At 40.2% G+C, this 21,689-nt stretch overlaps 1 protein-coding gene across 1 annotated transcript in view; it reads left to right on the top strand.

Annotated features, from left to right (window-relative positions):
- The window catches only part of Csmd1 (CUB and Sushi multiple domains 1), a 1,555,368-nt gene that overhangs the window by 822,653 nt on the left and 711,026 nt on the right, over positions 1-21,689 (top strand). The window contains exon 5 of the mRNA XM_051170014.1: positions 7,168-7,375. Within this exon, the coding sequence (XP_051025971.1) occupies positions 7,168-7,375 (208 nt within the window). The remainder of the gene's footprint in view (positions 1-7,167; positions 7,376-21,689) is intronic.

The following is a 21,689-nucleotide window of genomic DNA, read 5'->3' as shown; positions in this document are numbered from 1 at the left end:
ATCATTCAAGGATGTTCATGTTTGTCAAAGACTTCTCACCTGTTCACACACCTACATACATTCTGTCCATGATTTTTTTTAATGTACCTATTTGTGTTTATATATTTGTGTAAGTTGATTCATCCTTACGTTCCTGGTGTGAAAACTATTTACATTGATTGATTGTATATAAGCCAGACTGACCCAGAGAAATTATACCAGTAGCATACATGTAGACATAGAGGTTGTCTTAGTTTGAGTTTTGTTGCTGTGATAAGACACCATGACCAAGGCAACTCTTAAAAAGAAAACATTTATTTGGTTTACACTTTAGAGGTTCAGTCCATTATCATCATGGCAGGAAGCATGGTGGTGTGCAGGCAGACATGGTGCTGGAGAGATAACTGAGAGTTCTACATCTTGATCCCCAGACAATAGAAAGAAACTGTCAGTAAGCATGACTTGAGTATATATAAGACCTCAAAGCCTGCCGCACAGTGACAAACTTCCCCCAACAAAGCCATACTCATTCTAACAAGGCCACACCTCCTAATAGTGCCACTCTCTATGGACCAAGTGTTCAAGCACATTAGTCTATGGGGGCCATTCCCACTCAAACCACCACAAAGATTGAAAGAGATATGTACATAGGCTTAGAGATGCCTCAGTGTTGGGGACTGGACTTATTCTATTTCAGAGAACAACCAAGGTTGGCAATGCTTATGTTTGTACTGTGGAATTTGTGATGATGGATCTGATGTCTGATTTGTCAGTATTATGTCCAAAACTCAACAAAGATGAGGTTAAAGGCCAGTCTTTACTTCCTTATTTTTTCATATTTTCCTCTGTTCCAACCTTCTCTGGCATAATTTTAAAAAGGAAGTTTCATGTGGTGGTTGTTCTGTTTGTTTTGTTGGGAAACATGATCTATAAGCCATCAAGAAAAAAACAGCCATTAGAATATTGGTAGGAACACTATGTTTATTCAATGAAGGTCTATCCTGGCTTCTCTTTGTCTAAACGTGTGTGTTTAAGATAAATATGCACATAAACATGCCAAAACATAGTGTCGCTGCTAGAGACAATTGAAGGGAATACAGGACACAGAAGCTGTTTTGATATTTTGCCGAGGTCACTTACTCTACCCATTTAAAGGGAGTGGAGACTCTTAGAAGACTTTCTTTCTCATAGAGAAGAAAAATGCCATTAAATAAAGACCAGGAATAGTATCAAGAAGCCTTAATCAAATCTTCTGGGTGATGGATGCTGCCCAGCCTTATTTAAAGTAGTTTATCATGAAGATCCCTGTAACTAATAAGCCTTGTACCATGTGACTAGAGTAACATATGTCACTTGCCAGTGATGTATGAACTGTCAGTCCAGACATCTAACTGCAGATGTTCAGCTGATGAAGATGAAGGAGAAGAAGAGTTGGAGCTTCAGAAGAGCATGGTAGACCTGCCCTGCCTTCCTGGAGCCAATATATCCTGGAATACTCTGGACATGCCTGTGTTTCAGAGTCCTGCTATAAAAGTCAGAAGAGGTGATGTTTTCTGTCAGGAGTGGATGATGCTAAACAAGACTGCATAAAGCACATGTCGTCATCTCAGAAGCTGAGCATCAAACAAGACTGCATAGAGCACGTGTCATCTCAGAAGCTGAGCGTTAAACTATGACTGTGGGTTTAAATGATTTAATTGTGTGCACCTTTTGTGTAGTGGATAATATATGCCAACATAATTATTATTGAAATGGAAAGAAACAAGTATGGGAAAAAAGTGTGAGAACTATCTCTCAGTATTAAATCATAGTTGACCTTGTCTCCAGGGTTGGCATGTTGGCTCTGCTGCAGTACTATTCAATCTATCTTATTGAATACTATCTTGTGTGGCTAAGGAGAGGGCACAGTGAAGTGTGAGAACCCGAGTTTCATCCAAGAATATATATAGCAAGCTGAGTAGTGCAGCATTTTAATCCCAGCACTGGGGATATGGCAGCAGGCAGATCTCTGGCGCTCACTGGCCAGCAACTTAGATGGCTGAAGGAGTTCCACACAGGTGAGAGAGGTTGTCTCAAAAAACAAGGTGGGTAGCACCCGAAGAATGACACTTCAACTTGACCTCTGACTTCCAATTGCACTTTCAAATTCAGAGGGACACACACACACACACACACACACACACACACACACACACACACACAGGGGAGGGGTATTGCCATTATATTCCGTTGCATGCAATCCTTTATGGCTTTTTCACTTATTTTTTCCTGGGTACAGACTGTGCTAGGTCTCAAGTCATGGATCCTCATGCATCCAATCACAAAATAAACACAAGCCCAAACAGATTCTATTCACCACGACTAGTGGTATTATGGGATGCCTGGTAGCAATAATGTTGCCCTCAAGATGCAAAATATCATCCCACACTAGTCAACGTATCTCGAATGGGCAATTTCCTTGGAGAGCCTCAGGTCCCATATCAGCTAGACTAGAAGGGTGCTCTCTCTGTCCTGCAGGAAGGACTAGGCTCGTGGCATGCTTCTGTGCCGCACTGCCTTGATCCCGGTGTTATAGTCACTGAGGGTGAGAGGAGAGAGCTCAGATGGCAGTGGCTTCCAATGTTAGAACTCCTTGAGTGCCTATCTGCCTCCATGGGATTAGTGCATCACAAATATCCCAGCTACCATGAGCAAATTCTGCTCTGGATATTGCAGTTAGTGATCTCCAGTATTCATATCCCTCCAGGTCTTCTCCAACTATTTTGTTTTTGGGTTTTTTGTTGTTGTTGTTCTGCTTTGTTTTTCTTTGGTGGGTTGGGTTTTGTCCCTATGGTAATAAACATGACTTTCTTTCCGACCTAAGCCTGAATAATCTTTCAGTGTTGCTTAGAATGACAACATCATGGAGTGAGGGCAAAGGTGGGGCATCAGTCAGCTGGCTAGCTCAGCCTGCTTTCTTATGGCATCCAGAATCACCAGCCCAGAGGTACCATTACCTACAGTGAGATGGACCAAACCAAATAAGTCATTAGTTAAGAAAATGCTCTACAGACTTGCCTAGAGGACAATCCTATAGTGAGTGCCATGTTTTTCTATTAAGATCCTTCTTCCCAAATGACCCTGAAAGCTAGTCAGCATAGGGCTCAGCATACTTGTAAGGAGTCATTATCATGTGGCCACCTTCACTGAGACAAATAAAAAAAACCCTGTTCACACTGAGTAGTGAGTATTTGCCTAATCATCAATGTATGCTTCACCATTGCTTCTCATTAAACCCTCACAATAAGACATGAACAGGTATAGGGTGCTCCTGTTGCATAGTAAACCAGAGAGGAGCAGTGAGAAAGTAGGACACTACCCCAAACAGTCAACAACATATGTGGAACAACTTAGCCCCCTCCTAGAGACCCTGACTTCAAGTTTTATGAACCCTTAATGTTTTGAGAATTTCATAAGTGAGTATTGTATTTATACCATTTTCCCTCCCTTGCCCTCTCCAACTCCACTCCCTATCAAGTCAATAACTTCTTTAGCCATTATTGATATTATTATTATTACACATATTCATACATGATATATAATCAAATGATCTACTGTGCTGATTCAGTGTGTATTGCTGTTGTGCACATGTTTAGAGCCTATTTTGGATACGATAACCGTTTGGAGGACTTCTCACTGGAGACTGGAGTATTTTCCTCTTTGAGCATTAACTGTCTTCATCGAAAGTCAAGTCTGAATTCAGACTTAATTTAGTTAGTCAACCTTTTCTTTTATTTTCTTCTATGTCCTGTTCTGTTTTGTTGTTGTTTTGTTTTTCAAGACAAAGTTTTCTCTGCTTAGCCTTGGCTGTCCTGAAACTCACTTGGTAGACCAGGCTGGCCCCAAACTCAAAGATCTGCCTGCTTCTGCATCCTGAGTGCTGGGATTAAAGGTGAGCACCACCACCACCAGGCAACCTTTTCTTAAAATAAAAGATGTTATAAGAAGTCAACAGAGAACAGATCTAAAATTTAATTTTCATTTGAGAAATCTTGTATGGCAACCATGCCCATGCTATTGGCTTTGCTGTCACACTTCCAAATGGAAATATACAGGTGATGGCTTGTGAAAAGCTAAATTAAATAATTAATGTTAGTCCATCATTCATTTAAAATATATGTGTTGCATACTAAATTACATAGCAAAATATTATTCAAGCAAATTTGATGCTAATTTGATCTTTTTTGTAAGAAAGAAAGGGTGGGTTTTAAATAAGATTTATTTAATTAGACTCCCATATTTTCTACATTCAAAATAGAAATTTCTATAATGATAACAAATTACTATTATTAAAACCTTAAAATACTGATGGTGGTTTTATTGTTTATCAGCCTTTGAGGGGTGAAAGAAAACTCTGGTACATTAATTTGTATCTAAATATTGACAAGAATAATTTAGTTCTTTTTTAATTATCACCTTTAATGTTTTGTGTCTCGCTTATGATAATTATAGGTAAAATGTTTACTAAAACATAGCATATTTCCACATAGAGCTGATTTTTTTTCTTAGATGTCCGGACTACACTTGTAACACACTTCAGCCTAGCGACATATCTCTGCCTGAATAATTAATGTGAAGGAATTTAACTTTTATTTGCCTCACCTGCACTTCTCAGAGCTAGAAATGAGTTAGCAAGGGCTACACACCACAGGACTCTAAAATCTAAGCTGATTAGCATGTCTTTCTAGATCAAAAAGATAGTTTAGCTTAGAAAAATTTGATAGTTATTTCCTTATTCTATTCACTTACAGTTTTGATTTATTTTTATGCAAAACAATTGTTTAAAGTATATCAAAATGAGGCAGTTTTCAAATAATATTGTATTTTCTCAAATCAAATTGCTTTATGTAAACAGATCATTTGAAAAGTCCATGGATGATATTATAATAATTATAAATAAGTCAAACATCTCTTAACCCATAGTGATTCTTGACTCATAGCTACTGTACCATTTTAATGGGGTATTATGTCACATAGTTGCAAGTCTATGTCTCCAAACAAAACTGGTGATAGCATGAGTTAAACTCACGAAGAGTGTAGCAAACACAGCAGGGTCCACAAAAATCCTGTGTGGGTGTTGCTGGAATGAGCACTTATTACAAATGAGCCACGTCATATCAACTATTCTTCAGGACCTCCGATGATAGCAAGCTTCCTGCAAGCAGGGTGGAGCCATCCATGACAAATATGACTTTGGGCCCAAACACCAATGATGCTAAGATTTAGAACCTAGAGTTAAGTCTCAACTTCACCCATGCTTTTCTAGAATTTAATTTACTTTTTTATCTGGTGCATTAAGAACAAACAATTATACATGTAGCTTGGGGGGGCATGCGGAGTTATAGATTCCTTCTGCACTCAGCCTCAGCCCATCAAAAAGTGTTCACCTTGATTTCACTGGCCAATTGTTCTCAGGAGCAGAGACCTGGAGCTGTCCTCGGTCCTGAAGTGTTGGTAGCTGGCCTTGGCCTTGGCTTTTATAGAATATAGAGGAGAATAAGGCAAGGCTGCGTCCTAACTCATGTGCTTCAGAGCAGACTTACAGGAGTGGCTGCCAAGGCCTGGTAGATTTTTAAACATATGAATATTCCTGGGCAGTGAAAAGAATCCAAGAAATGTGGATCATTGATATATACCATGAAAATTAGCTATGAGTTGTTACTAATTTCTTTTCATGCCTCATTTAATGGAAATGCAATGTTGTGGCATCCTTATTTACACACATAGGGTGAAAAGAGAGGAACATGATTTATTGCTTTGCCATATCTATTTTGTCCATGAATGTAAGGTAAAGTTAATTTTCAATTGTAATTAGAGCAAAATTCCAAGAATATTGTTCCCCAAAATTTCATTGATCTTGAGGGATCATGTGTGCATGTATATATACATGTATACATATACATACACACACAGACATATATGTGTGTGTATATATATATATCCCTAACATTTTTCTGAACTTCAAATGTCTTTACTTATAAACTGCAATGTTATAAACTCATGGTTATCTCTAAATTTCAAACAGCAGATGCCTTATAATTTGCTTAGTATAAAGTACTTCATGCTTCCTAGATGGAGGATGGTCCATGAGGGCTGCAGGTGGGTGCTGGGCCCCTGTCCTCAGCTTCAGCAGACAGGCATGTGGTGGGCATGGTGCTACATGGTCCCTCCCCAGACAGCCTACAGATCACCTCTGGTTACTGAGGTTTTTACCAGAAGAATTCAATGAAGTTTATTCTGCAGTATTCTAGTTTAGACATCTGCTGCAGTTTGTAGATCACCATAAGAGAATATTAAGAGAATTAAACACCAGCAATTTCCCTTCTAAAACTTTGGGAGAGAGATGACCTGTCAATAATTAGAATTATTAGAGGAAGGTACATCTCAAAAATTGTATTTAATTAAACATATTTCAAAGATTCAACTATGATTTTGAATTTTTTTCTGAGACAGGGTTTCTCTGTGTAGCCATGGCTGTACTGGACTTACTTTTGTAGACCAGGCTGGTGTCACAGCAATCCACCTGCCTCTGCCTCCCAAGAACTGGCATTAAAGGTATGCGCCACCATGCCTGGCTATGATGTTGGATTGTAATGAAACTGGTATTTCTGTTTTTGCAGCTGGTTTTGCATTGAAACAATTAATTTTGGAAGCATACAAAGAAACTGTAGAGGAAAAATAAGTTCTTAATATTAAGTAAAGTTATGTTGTTTATTGATGATCATTTATTTATATGATGTGTTCATGCATAAAACCTGATATTTTATAGTAATAGTTAGAAGTGTTGAAGTATTGCACAGTTATATACACAGTGAATAGTAAGCATAAAGGTCTGTATACTTACTATTGTATAAACTGTTTAAAGAGTTTAATTGCATTTAAGGGCATATTTATGTATTTATTTATGTATTAAATCAAGTTTCTTGTCAGTTTTCTTCTTTTTCCCATTATGACATCAGGTGGATAATGTAATTTAACATTTGACTTTTTGTACACCAACTAAATTAATTACCTAGAAAAGAGCTTTTTAGAACATATTCATTCTGAATTCAGAAACAATTTGTGGCTGGTCAATAGGGGCATTTCTGAGCATGCTTATTTGTGACAGGGTTCTGAGACTGAGTTGCCTTTTCGTTTCTGCCTCTGCAGCTGAGGGAGCCTGCGGGGGAACCCTAAGGGGAACCAGTGGTTCCATATCGAGTCCTCACTTCCCCTCAGAGTACGAGAACAATGCCGACTGCACGTGGACCATCCTGGCCGAGCCTGGGGACACCATTGCTCTTGTCTTCACTGACTTCCAGCTAGAAGAAGGATACGACTTCTTAGAGATCAGCGGGACAGAAGCACCATCCATATGGTGAGTTTTGAGATGTCGTGTGATCTCTTGGGAGTCTTCACCTCTTTCCAGGAGAAAGAGGATCTGCCACTTGCTGTCAGTGGAGAGTTACTGGAAATTTTGAGTATGGTACTTTTTCCTTGGTACTTTGTTGTATCCGGTTCCAGTGTCTGAGATGTCTCTGTACTGGTATTTGAAGCCAGACAACGCATGTATCGTTTGAATTTCCTGTCTTTCTCTCACATTACAGTCAAATCGACCCAGGAAGAGCTTAGAGGGGGCCCTATGGCTTTTGCTTTCATCTAGCACTGACTCAGTTTGAGCAGATGTTCTTAGACTTTGAGGTTTCTTTTCGCTCTTCTTGCAAAATGGCGCTGAACTTGACTGTGGGAGCATGATCGCTTCCGGTTCCTCTGTGAAAAGGTGCACACAGTGCAGAGCCACCTGTGTGGGGATATCTCAGAGTTACTGCAGACTCTACCCTGATGTGTGACCAAGGCTGACCAATTGGAGGTCAGTTATTGGATGTGTGCCTGAGAGCAGATGGAGGATCACTGTTTTGATGAGTTATAATTGGCTGCTGTGCAGGAGTGCCTGAAACAGAGTCACCTTTGCTGTGTTCATGAGTAGAGCTTAAAAATGAAAATTAAACAGATGGATATAAGAGGGTGTGGTTCCTGTTTCATTATCGTTGGGCTACTTGTTTCTAGTTGGACATTCTTTTACCTTAATTACTTAAGTTATTTTGGCGCTCTAAAGTTCCTTCAGTTGTCCAGGTTGGGTCTTGAGCCATGAGATAATTTGAAAATATACAATCACAGAAATAATTGGCCCTGTTTGTACAGGCAGAAGCGTGGGTAGAGGAAGTGTTAAACTATTTCTATGCTTTCAGTTTTGACTTTAGTTGAGAGATTAAAGAATGGCAATGCTAAATGTGAAATCTGCTATAACAAGATCCTCTTTTATGGCAATCCTTAACATAGAGCTGATCTTTGTTCTGCAAAACTAGAAGCCCCATGTTCACAAAAATGGATAAGTACTTTTTTTCCCCTGAGTCTTATTTCTCTCATGTTAAGTTATTATTCCAATTATAGAAGTAAAGATAAAAATAGAACTTCATTAGAACACAGATTATGATTCCTGGGCATACACATAAAGAACTTTGCATCTTACAGAAGTCATTTGAACATCCATGTTTATTGTAGATTTATCTGTAGGACAAAGGAAATGTAATCAACCTAAATGACCATTGACAGATATTGAATGAATTAAAAAATGAATAATGAAAATGCTATATATAAACATGGTAAATTTTATTCAGCTGTGAGGAAAAATGAAATTTGTAGAAAATTGCTGGACCTGGAAAAACACATTCATTGAAGTAATCCAGGTTTAGGACATCCATTCCGGAAAAATGCTCATACACATAAAATAGTAAGATGAATATTAATGTGTGTGTGTGTGTCTGTGTGTGTGTAAATTCAAAGGTCAGAAGACTAGAAAGAGGGCTATGATGGGACTCAAAGGCTTTTAAGAAAGGTATTAGGAAGGTACTAGAACATGTGATGGAAAGAAGGGAATGTGGAGGGAGGCATGGAGGGACACAAGGGGACAGGTGGGGCAAGAATGACATGACTTTTAACCCAGACTATGTACATATGCCTTTGAGAAACCTGTCACTGTGTGCTGATTTAAGCAAACGCCACAGCCATTGTCATAAGCTGTACCATTTTATTCATCTTTAGTAGGACTTTGACATCAACCATTTTTCTTTGACTTCTCGTATTTGCTCAGATTCTTATGTATGTCCTGCTACTCAACATCAGAACTATGAGCGCAGACACTGACTGAAAACCCAGTGGTGACCTATTTTTCATGCTGAGTCTCATCACCACTCTTGCCTTGTACCAGGCCCTGAGAAGCCATATTTAACTGCCTTTTAAGTTCATAAGACAAAATCATTAATCATATGCCTAAGTTCTACCAATCACTGTTGGAGAAACTGGTCACCAAAACCCATCTAACTTTTTAACTGTATAATTTTTTTTGGAAAACTACTTTATAACCACATAAAGTGCTTGAAAACTGGAAAGTATGTGGTAAATGAGTCATAGAGTTACTTGGTTAACTTTAAGTGTGTGAGAACCTGGACATGTTGAGTGTTGACAGATGGCCTTGCTCTAAGGTGTCAGAGTGGAGGAGAGATGGAAAACAAGGATGAACTTAGTGTTTACAGAGTGTAGTGGTGGGTTTTGCTCAACAAAGTTGATGTACAGAGAGAGCATGGGAGGTCAGGAGACAGTATCAGTGACTGAAATAAAAAAAAAAAGTGAAGCCAAGGAAGTTGCCAGGGAGATGATCATGACCACAGAGAGGGAGCAACTCCTTCCTGTGCAAGTGTCACTGAGAGGACAAAATGCCACCACTGGGCTCTGCTCAGAGGGCAGAGGATATCCTGTAGTCTAGTTTCCTCATTTCCTTATTCATTCTACTTGGTCCTCTCCCATTTCCTCACCCCATCTTCATTTTCTCTCCTCTTTAATTATTTCTTTATTCTTCACTGATGAATTCTCTCCCTTCATTGCCATCCCCAGACCCCCTCATCCTCTCCCCTCCCCCTTCCCCGTCCTCTCTTCCCTTCCACTTCATTTCTCTTCTCTCCTATGCTGTTTATTCACTTCCTTATTCATCACAGAAGGGTTTTCTTCTCCTGGACCTTTTCTTCTCTGCCCCTGTACCTCCCTCTTCCCTCCCGTCCCCTTCATTCCCCAGTGCAGGTACCCCAACCAATGAGCAATAAGCAATAATGGAGAAAATTGTTGATCGTGAAGAAATCTTCCAGCTTTGGAGACAGCCTCAATTGCTGTGATTCGAATGGGGAATCTTCCCCCAGCTCCAAGATCTCCATAGATCTGGAGGGAAAGTTATTAGATAGACTTTGTCCCTGCAAGCTCCTGAACTATAAACCATGATGCCTATTGTCCCAGCCTATTCCCATGAATGGCCTTTGTAGGCTGTATTATGAAAAAAAAAAGCTAGCAAACAAACAAACACACCCCTGAAATTGCATTCCTGCCCCTCATAATGATGACTTATGGGACTCCATTTGTTGGAAATGCAAGCTCCCCGAAGGATGGTTTTACCCTTATGGACTCTTAGCACCTGTATCTGTTATGTGAACAAGAAGCTGGAACACAGGAAGGACAACAGAGGGCAGGGCCCCAGGTGACAGCCTTAAGCTTAGGGTCTAGTCCCACCATACTCTGCACCCCCATGCCCTGGCTTCCAGCTACACAGCACTGGGGGAGCATCAGTGTCCTTCCTGCGATGCACCTCTATTCAGCTGCATGGTCTCCTTGTGCCTTGCAGAGGCTGCTGCTGCTGCTGAGGAGACAGACTCACTGAAGAACCACGTACCATTGTATACTGCATGAGAGAGGGCAGAGGGCTTTCTTATTTATTTTACTTTGGTGACATTCAGTACTTATTGTAATTACAGAGGGAATTGTCTTGACGTGTCCATATGGAGTGTTACTTTAAATGGAGCTCACATCAAGCCGTTAATCTTCAGTGGAAGCTGAAAAGAAAAAAGATGGTTTTCTTAAATAACCATCAAGCCCACATGAACACACTTCAAATTTAAAATAGAATAATTGGGAACATGCTTTCAAGGTTTATACAAATGTGTATTATCTGGCCTATCTTTTAAAAGACTATTATTTTACTATAATTTTAGTGACAGTCTCTGAAATGTTTAATGGCACAAATTGGTATATTTAGAAGATTTATCCATTCCAGGATTGCAAGAAAAGTAGAGAGGAGGATGAACTTGGCCTCTTCTCCAAAACAAGTTTATGCCTCAGAGGCAGGAGGATGGTGCTAATGGCTGTAAGTGCACAGAGGGCGCACATGTGCAGTTTTCCAATAATCTGTTTTTAAAGACAGGACGAACAAGCAAGGGCATAGTAAGAGGAAACTCAATGGAAAATTGTTGAGAATAATAATGGGATTAGCTTTATTTTCATTACATGTCGAATGAAATTACCAACTCTGCTATAATTTTTTTGCTCCAAGTTGCCATGACTACAGTAGAGGCAGCCTCAACAAAGTGAATCTCATTCGCCAAACTCTTATACCTATTAAATGAGGGGGTTTAAACCTTACCACCTATATGCATGCTGAGCAAGGCTGATTTTTTATTATTATTATTATTATTATTATTATTATTATTATTATTATTATTTATTATTATTTTAGGTTTTCATGTAGTCAGATAGGCTTCCGACTAGTATTTAAGAACAGAGCTACTATTTTTTAGTTGACTTGCAACAGGCTCTAGTAACTATGGCTTTTATTGTAATTTTAAATAATGGGATAGAAAGATAGCTCAGTGGTTAAGAGCACTTGTTGCTCTTAAAGAGATTCCCAGCTTTAGTACTCAGCACCTACACAGTGGATCACAACCATCACAACTTCAGCCCTAAGAGACATGATGTGATGCCCTCTTCTTACATCTATAGGCACTGAACACATATGTGCACCTACATGTTCATACACATAAAATAAATGCATCTAATAAAAAATAAAATTTCAAGAAGATATTTTTAAAAGCAGAAAAACTGTCTGATTTTATCCTCCTGAAGTGATAGGATGGTATATTTTATGACTTTAAAAATATGAAGAATGAAAGCTGATGTTATTTCTGAGTTAGTCAGCTACATAGGGTTGAAGGGTGAGGGTTGTGTTTTCTTGATATAGAGCTGACCAGATGACATGTGTTCTCCTCATGTGTCTGGGAATGTTTGCTCTGCACATGACTGCGAGGGAGGAGCAAGGACAAGCAAGGAGACTTTGCCCTGCCCTGAGCTGATTGTATCTACATCGGGCTGCCAAGGAAGAATCCAGAAGCCTTAGCAGGTCTTCCTGGGCAGGGCCAGAAGTCCTTCCACCATTCTCCCTTCCCTCACACCCCCCAGCCTTAGCCCTGGCCCACATCTCCACTTAAGAGTGTCACTTCTCTGCACTCTCAGTTGTCTGCCTGTATGGTTACACAGCTATCTGACTGCATGTGGCTGTTCCATGATGGCCAATGTTTACAAAGTTAACAAGATGATTAGGGGAGTGTATAGATGAAGAATACCATAGGAAATGTGCAGAGAAAACACTATGGAATCTCCCTCCAAAAACCTTTCCTCCATTTGTGTGGGAGAGCCATTGTCTAGTTTGCTGTTTTGTGATGTCATAGTAAGGCTCAGTAGGTAGCTAACCAAGTACCCTTCTCCTGCTCTGCCCTGGCCATGATTTCCTCTCCATGGAAAAAACAACACCCTGTATACTCTATTTTGTTCCCATTAACCCAGCACAATTTCACTACTAAATCAATCTAATCAGTAGCTGGCTGAAGCCAAAACAAGACTTCAAAGAAACTGGAACAGCCTAGTGAGCTTCAAAGAACCCTTGAAGGGTCAATTAATGCCTACAATGTTTATCCAACTTGTCACTTAATTGATAATTGACTTGGTGCATGTTTAATTTCTAATGAAGAAGGTTACAGAGCTCCAGTGAGCAGCAGGTTTCCTGCAACGAACCCTTCTCCTCTCCTGCCCCAAACCCAAAGAGGTCTCCACCCACTCCTGCCTACAGTACTAGAGTATTGCAACTGCTTATTTGAAATTTCATATTACAGACAATTCACAATATAGCATGGAATGCTGCCTGCTCTCAACCTGGTGTCTTGTAAGCATTCCACATTAGTTACTTTTCTTGTGGCTGGGACAAAGTATCTGACCAAAGAACTTAAGGAAGGAAAGTTTTTTGTTTTTGTTTTTGTTTGTTTGTTTGTTTGTTTGTTTTTGACAGTGCAGCTCAGGCAAGGAGGCCATGGCAGGGAGGGGAATGTGAAGCAGCAGATTGCACAGAGGCCACAGCCATGAAGCAGAGAGAGGGGTGTTAGTATTCTACTCACTTTTCTTGTTTTATTCACTCGCAGACACCAGGGAATGGTGCTGTCCACATTTAGGATAGTCCTCCCTTCCTCGGTTAAATTTCTCTGGAAAAGCCATGGAGGAAAACACTCCCAAGGGTGTTTGCTTCAGCTAGATCTCAGTGCCAGCCAGCTGATGATCGTTAGTAACCATCACATAACATCTTACAACCATAGGGTCATTGACCCAAACCAAAGCATCCGACTGCTAAGGAATGGGCACATTGTATTTGTAATTTTCTAGCTGTTCTACTGAGCCCATTTCTATGAATAGGTCCATCTAGGACTTGCATGAGATTTCGCTGTATTGGTTGGAACTCTCGTGTCCTGTGCCTAAGTTCTTTATACCTCCTTTTTCCGTGACCATGACCTATCTTGTGCTAGCAATCTGGCCACATCAAAGTGTTTTATTGGAAAAGTGAGGCCTCACTGACGGGGTTTATAGGAGCTCAAATAGCAATGATCCAATGTCCCACCCTGACTGAAAATATGATTTTTTTCTATTATATATTATATTCCAAAGTTTAATTCAAGGTTTGTCAGGAAGGTGCACACTTGTAATCCCAGAACACATGTTCTGAGACAGGGGAATCACTCGGTTTGGCTAATTAGTGAATTTCTGGCTAGCCTGAGGCATCTGGAGAGACTTTCCTCAAAAAAGCCAAAAGAAAAAAATTTGAATGCAAAAAGTTTACTACCACAAATCTATATTGGACAGTATATGTACTGTGGTTTTTATGGAAGTAAGCAAAATAAATATTATGGAGAAGCACACATATTTATGAAAATATAGCTGACATTTTTCATGGCATCTACACATTAGCAACTTATCTAAGAATATACTCAATGTTTTATTGCAGTTCTTAGTCTACGCTTTGAGTAGTGTAGTTTTCTAACAGTTAATACTGAATGATCATATTTACAGAGCATTTCCTGTGCGCCTGGCAGGAGCAAGCTGTGTCGGCACAGCCCCAGCAGAAGTTATTATACCTAGTTCACAGATGAGAAAAGTGGGCCCTGGAGAAGTTTAAACTGCATTGTCATGACCAGTAACACAATATGTTTAAAGAGGAACAGTGACAAACTGCATATTTCTGCATTTAAACATATCAAGGCCCTGCCTCAGTATAGCTTTACACCAGTAAGAGACGAAGCCATATGCTTATGCCCGGGCAGGACCCAAAAATTCACTTAGTAGTTTTGGGTCCCAGTGGATACCCGGGGAATCACCTAGAAATGATTTCAGGCTTAGCCCAGCTTTTCAGAGGTGGTGTCACAGTGAACTCCTCCTTATATTTCCTTTTTAATATGATCAACTATAAAGCCATGGACTAATTTTAGCAAGTGTCAGATACATATCACATACATACATGCATAAATGTATACGTACACACACAATGTTGCTATATCCACACACATTGCCTTCAGCATTTATGGTAGACATTTGTTTTCTTTAGGTTTTGGTTTAAACCTGTTGGGTACTGTTGGCAAATGATTATCAACAAAACAACAACACACACACATACACACACACACACAGTGAGGGAGAGAGGAAGGAGGGGAGGGGAGGAGAGAGAGGGAGAGAGGGGAGAGGGAGGGACGGGGCAGAGAGAGAGAGAGAGAGAGGAGAGGAGAGAGAGAGGAGAGGGAGAAGAGAGAGAGAGAGAGAGGGAGGAGGAGAGAGAGAGAGAGAGAGAGAGAGAGAGAGAGAGAGAGAGAGAGAGAGAGAGAGAGAGAGAGAGAGAATATGCTGGGTTCTGGGTCAGGCGGCATGGAAAATCACACAATTTAAGATGCACATGAATTGACTTGTAAAAGCTGACTACATGGGAAATCTAGGACTTAATTGAGGATGCATATATATATATATATTTTTTTTCTTAAACAGAGCAGACATGCAGTAGGGAAATGGATTGAGCACATAGTTTAAAATGACCTCAAGATATATTATTAACTCAGGCAAAAGTTCATGCTGTGAAGATGAGAGGTCTTTCCAGTAAATTCTATTTTCACATGACTCCAGTTCTAAGGTCCAAGAAACAGCCCAGGGAAGTATTTACATGCTAGTTCCACTAGTACCGGCTCTTCTCAATACTCCTCCCTACCATTTTCTCCCTCTGGTACCAGATCGTCTCAATACTCCTCCATACCATTTTCTCCCTCTGGGTAGATTGCCTAATTCACACCCTCTAACTGTGCCAGAAATTTCATGGTAGCAGTTCACTTTCTGTACCTTTCTGCTGGGGTGAAATACATATCAGAGCTTCACTAAAATTGATAATCCGACAATTCATTTTATAAACAACAATTTGAAATATAAGCTTTTATATAATTTGTTGAATAGGGGTAGCTGGGAATAAAATGCAGCTTACCTTACCACTCTCCGACAAAGGACTGAGGACTGACAAAAAAAACAAAAACAAAAACAAAAACAAAAACACCTCTGTTCCTAAACTGGGACCAGTGGGAGACCACACAGGGACTATAGGTCTTTCTGCTCCTCACTGAATTCCTAGTGGAATTTCTTGCTTTTCTTGTGAAATATCTGTCAGATAGTCTTAATTTATTGAAAAGCAAGTTTTCTGTGAATTATTTAAATTGCAAGTATTCAAACAGAATCTCCCTTATAGAGATTGGGTGTTATTTCCAAATACCAGACCAGGAAAATAGATTAGGAGAAAGTGCTTTTGCTCTGGTATACCTGGGTGTCCTTTTAAAATTTCAGGGCCCATGCAAATATCTGGAGGTAGCCACATGTTCCTGTAGCCCAAGAGCTGTTATGGATAGAGCCACAAGGCCCTCCAGGGCTTGCTGGCTCCAACCTAGCTCCAGGTTTAACGAGAGACCCTGCCTTAAGGGAATAAAGTGATAGTGATGGAGCAGGACACGTGATGTTGCCCTCTGATTACACATGTGTGAATAAGAACATCTCTGAAATACATGCTTTATATACTGCATACACACACACACACTCACACACACACACACATCACAAATACCACATACCACACACATACACTTATACACACACACACACACACCACAAATACCACATACCATACACATATACTTACACACACGCACACACCACAAATACCACACACCACACACATACACTTACACACACACACACACCACACATACCACATACCCCACACACACACCACACCACATACCACACACATATCACACACACACACACACACACACCATTACCATATACCACATACATACACACACACCACACCAAACCACATACCACACACCACACACATATCAAACACACACCACCACATATCACACACCACACACACACACACACACACACACACACACCAGAATACCTGTTTGGGTGGTCACACCTCTTTCCTATGTGGTTCCTTATCCAGGAAACAAACACAATAACAACACAACATTAACAAGTACATTTAAGTTGACACTGTTGAGCCAGTCCCTGTCAGGGAACACATGACCTTTCTAGGGTATGTTGTCGCAGCTATGATCCTCATTTCCCAAGTCAGTCTTCCGTGATGTGACATCACTCCTCAATGTTTTGATATCATCACCTAAACTTTCTCTCTAAGCCATGGTTATCTAATTTTCCTCCTATGAACAGTCACACAATTTCGTAGAGGACTGGTTAGGAGAATAAGTAATTTGTACAATATGATATTTCTCCAATATGTGTGTTTACCACTCCAGTTCATTTCTATGGGCTCAGGCCATGCGGCTCAGTGGGTCTCTGGCACCCTGAAATACTGCACCTCCCAGCTCTAACCTCCCTAAATGAAGTTACCTGTGTTGTTCTGATTTGATACCCCTTAGAAGATGATAGGGCTGTTTCTTAATAACTGTTATTTATTGTGTGTCACATTGTATATAATGAAGATTGTGCATCCTTGGATCCAGAGCTTGAAATTCTAAGCTGGTTAGATCCATCTACTCAGCCCATCTCTCACGCTGTAGTGTGACCCTCCTGTCAGGGAATATTTTTTCTGTGCAGACTGTGTCAGGTTTCCAGAGAGGTTTCAAGATTCATGCCTTGCCAGCATTAGGCACTGGTTCTCACACCTTCATAATGTGGCAACCCTTTAACATACAAGTCCTCATGTTGTGGTGACCCCCACCATAAAATTATTCTCACTGTTACTTTGAAATTGTAATTTTGCAATGTCATGAATGAGATATTTTTCTGGAGATAGAGGTTTGTCAGAGGGATCATGACCCACACATTGAGAACCACTGATCTAAACGATGAGCCTGAACCTGCTGGGAACTGAGCTTCTCCGTGGGCTGCAGATAATAAAGCAACTAATGCTGTAACTAATTATTACAATAATAATTTCAAGTTTTCCTGGGAAGCAAATACCCATTCAGTTTTGGTATTATTATTTCAACATCAGATATAAGCACCACTGTTGTATGGGCTCTCTAATGAGCTCCTGGGATAGCATGAGGCCGATCTTAAATATTCAGATGAAATCTGCCATTGATTTTCATTTTTCGGTTCCACAATGTCCTCCTCAGATGAACCAGCTTTCAAATGCGGGCCAGATTACTAAGGGTGGCGGGGTAGATTCTGAGTAAAAGGAGGGGTGTGTGTGACAAGACTCCATCAGTTTTCCACGTGCACAGATGTGTGTGAGTCCTGCCCTACCAACAGATGAGGGCCAAAATCAAAATAATTCTGAGTTATTTTAAAAACAATGAATGCTCAGGCTTGAACAGAGTCCTTCTTTGCTTCTTTAAGGGTCTTGCTATGACTACCGAATGAATCGCTGACAGTCAGGTAGAAAATGATAGTGTGCAAACCTGTCCCAGCAGGAAGCATTTCTTTAGGGTAGGAAGTCAATAATCACCTGAACTCCTGTGGTCCACTCAGGCTTGCTGTTCCACAGAGCTGGGGCTGAAATTATACACAACCATGTTCTGTGTTATGCTTTGGGACCCAAATCTGACTACTAGGTTTCTTTGAATTTTTGGGGGGAGGGGTTGTTTGTTTGTTTGTTTGTTTGTTTTTTATCTCTACTTTGTCAATCCATTTTCTTGCTCCAGACAGTCTCTCTTCTGCTTTGTGGAGATAGTCAGGCTGTCTCAAGAGAATTGCTCCTAAATGAGTAAAGGAAAAATTAAATATTATATGCATTCTGTACAAAGCCAGACCACATGGTTTAGATGGTCAAACTCTCAGTCATTTTTTTTCCAATGATAGATAAAACAGGATTGATGATATTTGCCTTTTCTAGGTAAAGAGTAAAATTTGTGTCAGGAACTCCTCCAATGACAGGTTAGCACTGTCAGCTGTTATCAGGCTGTGTCCACGAAGGAGGAAGCTTAGAAGCCCTGTTGAAAAGATGCTAGCATGGTCTACAGCAGAAGACTGTTTTCCAGTGACATCAGAATCTTTCACTTAAAAGAGGGCTGCCATTGGACCTTGGATAAAAAGGTGTAAAGCAGATAAATGTAGGGGCAATCCTAGCTCTTTGTGAAATGCAAGGTGCAGATATGAAAGTCAAAAATCTGTATAAGAAAGTAAGCCATGCACTGTGCTGGCAGGGCAATAGAACACACCTACACATTTTAGAGGAAAGCTCTGCAATGAAACTCAAACACAATCCAATGAGATTCATTTTTATCATGATAAAACACTCATTGTGATCCATACTTCTCTTGGTATAAAAAATGTGACTTGGGGGAGGTGTAGGTGACCCTAACTGCTAGCAGTTGTATGGACTACTTGTATGCATTGATAGACAATTGGATATTTCATTGAGCAAATGGGTGTGATAGTCACAGTAGCAGGAAGGCAAGGGGATGCTTGGAGCTGTGGCTGGCCATATGGTGATGAGGCTGGCTGCCACCCTTCACAGGGAAGTTCTTTCATATTCAGGTTTCTGAGCATATGATCAGCATGCGTGACTGGAGACATTTGGCTGTGCTCGGGAATCTGTGTGTTAACCACACCCTTGGAAGTTTGCTCTGTACTATTAGAGCATGGGAGATATTTGGAAATGTCAAACTCTTAGCTGGAGGAAGGTGAGGTACAAAGCTTTCCTCATACTAATCCCTCCCCACCACCTCCACATTAGAGCAGGGGATGATGGGAAAGAGGTGTGGAGTCAATATAATGCCCTTCCCATGAGCCCAGGAGCCCACTCACTTCACCAAAGATTCCAGCGCAAGTGTCTTGACTTTGGAGTTGAGTCTGGATATAAGAAAATGTGAAATACATCAGAGCTCAGGGAAACTGTAGTGGGGAAATAGAGAGAAAAAGGAGGGAGAGAGGGCGGGGAAGGGGAGAGACAGAGAGGAGAGAGGAATGAAGGGACAAAGGAAAGAGAAGGAGGAGGAAGAGAAAAGTAGGAAGAGGAAGAAGAAAAAGAAGAAGAAATTTGGTAATAGAGTTCGAAACCAAAATGTTCTACTTTATATGGAATTATTTACATTTTTTATGACAGAGACCATGATGATCTGGGGAGGAAAGTCTATTTGATTGGCAGGCTGACCCAGGACTCAGTCTTAGCAACAAGAAAGTTTCTGATTCCTCTAGGGTAGATGGAGAATACTGGGGTCCAGCTAGAGGATGGAGGTGAGAAAAGAACAGCTATTGATGGCACAAAGTTTATCAAACCCAAGGAGAGCCATGAAGTGAACAGTGGTATGCAAATCACCTCTAACTGTGGGGTGTCAGTAAAGGATGGTGTCATTCTATTCCAAACTCTGGGCAGCATGCTTCATGCTTGTGTGTGTGTGTGTGTGTGTGTGTGTGTGTGTGTGTGTGTGTGTGTGTGTTCCTATGTGAGAACTCATGTGCTTATGTGTACAAGATATAGGGAGATTAGGCAAGAAGGTATGTGTGGATTTATTTACTTTTTATTTAAAAAGAAGATACTGTGTACCCCCAATAAAAATAAATGGATAGCCCTATTATGAAAACAGTATTCTCAGAAAATTTATCATCATAAATGGTGGAGGATTAATCAACAAAATAAAAATTAAATTTATGACATCAGTATTTTTAGGTAGCTTCTATTATACTACACTCTGTGTGGCAGGACAGAAGAATCCACTGGTATCCATCATATCTTATACAGAAACATAGGGGCTCTGTTTTGTATTTTTCCATGAAGCACCACCTAGGGGGCATAAAGCTACAACATTTTCAAAATTAAGAACAGAATCCAAGTGAGAAAAAAGTGCGCAGAGCCGTCTTTGGCATCAGTTGTCTACCACATCTGTGCATTGCCCCTAAAAATACTCATTAAAATCTAATCTGTATTATTTTACAAGGTTTTACTTAAAAGAAAGTCTTGTTTTCTCGGCAGAACTCCACCCCTTTTATGGTTCTCCTTCTGATCCACTCTCTTTTGTCCTCTATATCTGTTTTTTTTTTTTCTCTCTTCATATATGTACACTGGCACACATGAGTGTAGGTATACACATATACACACAGTGTACAAACAAATATGTATGCACACTGTACAGCCATACAAACATGTGTATAGGCACATATATAAACACATGCATACATCACACATGGATGGATATATGTGTATATAATATAGACACTGAGCCCCGAATCATTAAATCATTCTGTCACCTTGAAAACAAATCCTAGTGTCTTAAACTCAGATTTCTAGGTTACAGCTTTTCTTAACTAAAAAAAAAAAAAAAAAAATTGTACTTGGGTAGAATGTTTCCTTGTTGCACTTAGTGCTGGCTTCAAAAAAGCTTAGTTACTATTTAATATCATATTGTGCCCAGGAGACATGCATGGCTCTTTGTCCAGGCTTATTGGCTCAGAACCAAAACACCACGTGCTTTGGAAGCTAAAGCTCTGCAAAGCAAAATCTTTGCTCAGAAGGATTTGAGTTTTCTAACTGCAGTGGGTTGGACTTCCATTCAGTGAGTGGGGCCCCTGGATGGTATCTCAGTGGAGACACCAGGGTACATAATTTGATGTCATATTCCCCTCTGTCATCATGAGGTGGTTCCATCCACAGCTCATGCTGTGCAGTGTTGTCTGGTCCTTTCCTGGCCTGATATCTCTGAACCTCCTTGGGCTGAAGCTGCAGCTGACTCTCCTATCTGGCTGACCGAAGGTTTCTCAATGAGCACCCAACCATGCCCAAGGCTCTAATCATGGAGCTTGCTATGAAAATACTGTGTGTGTTTAGTTTTACAATTAAGCTCAGTTGTTTAGGGGTTAAAAAGTTTTTAGGTCTAGATAGATGTTTTAAGTTGACAAAGATGAGATATGATAGATATTGATTTACATTCAGAATTTTAGACATACCAAGATAGGAAAGAAGTTTTCTTCAAGGTTACCAAATACAAATAGCCAAAACACTC

This window comes from Acomys russatus, chromosome 27, assembly GCF_903995435.1.
Source record: "Acomys russatus chromosome 27, mAcoRus1.1, whole genome shotgun sequence".
Lineage (NCBI taxonomy): Eukaryota > Metazoa > Chordata > Mammalia > Rodentia > Muridae > Acomys > Acomys russatus.
Note: the sequence above shows the minus strand (reverse complement) of the source record. Positions and strands in the feature narration are given on the sequence as shown.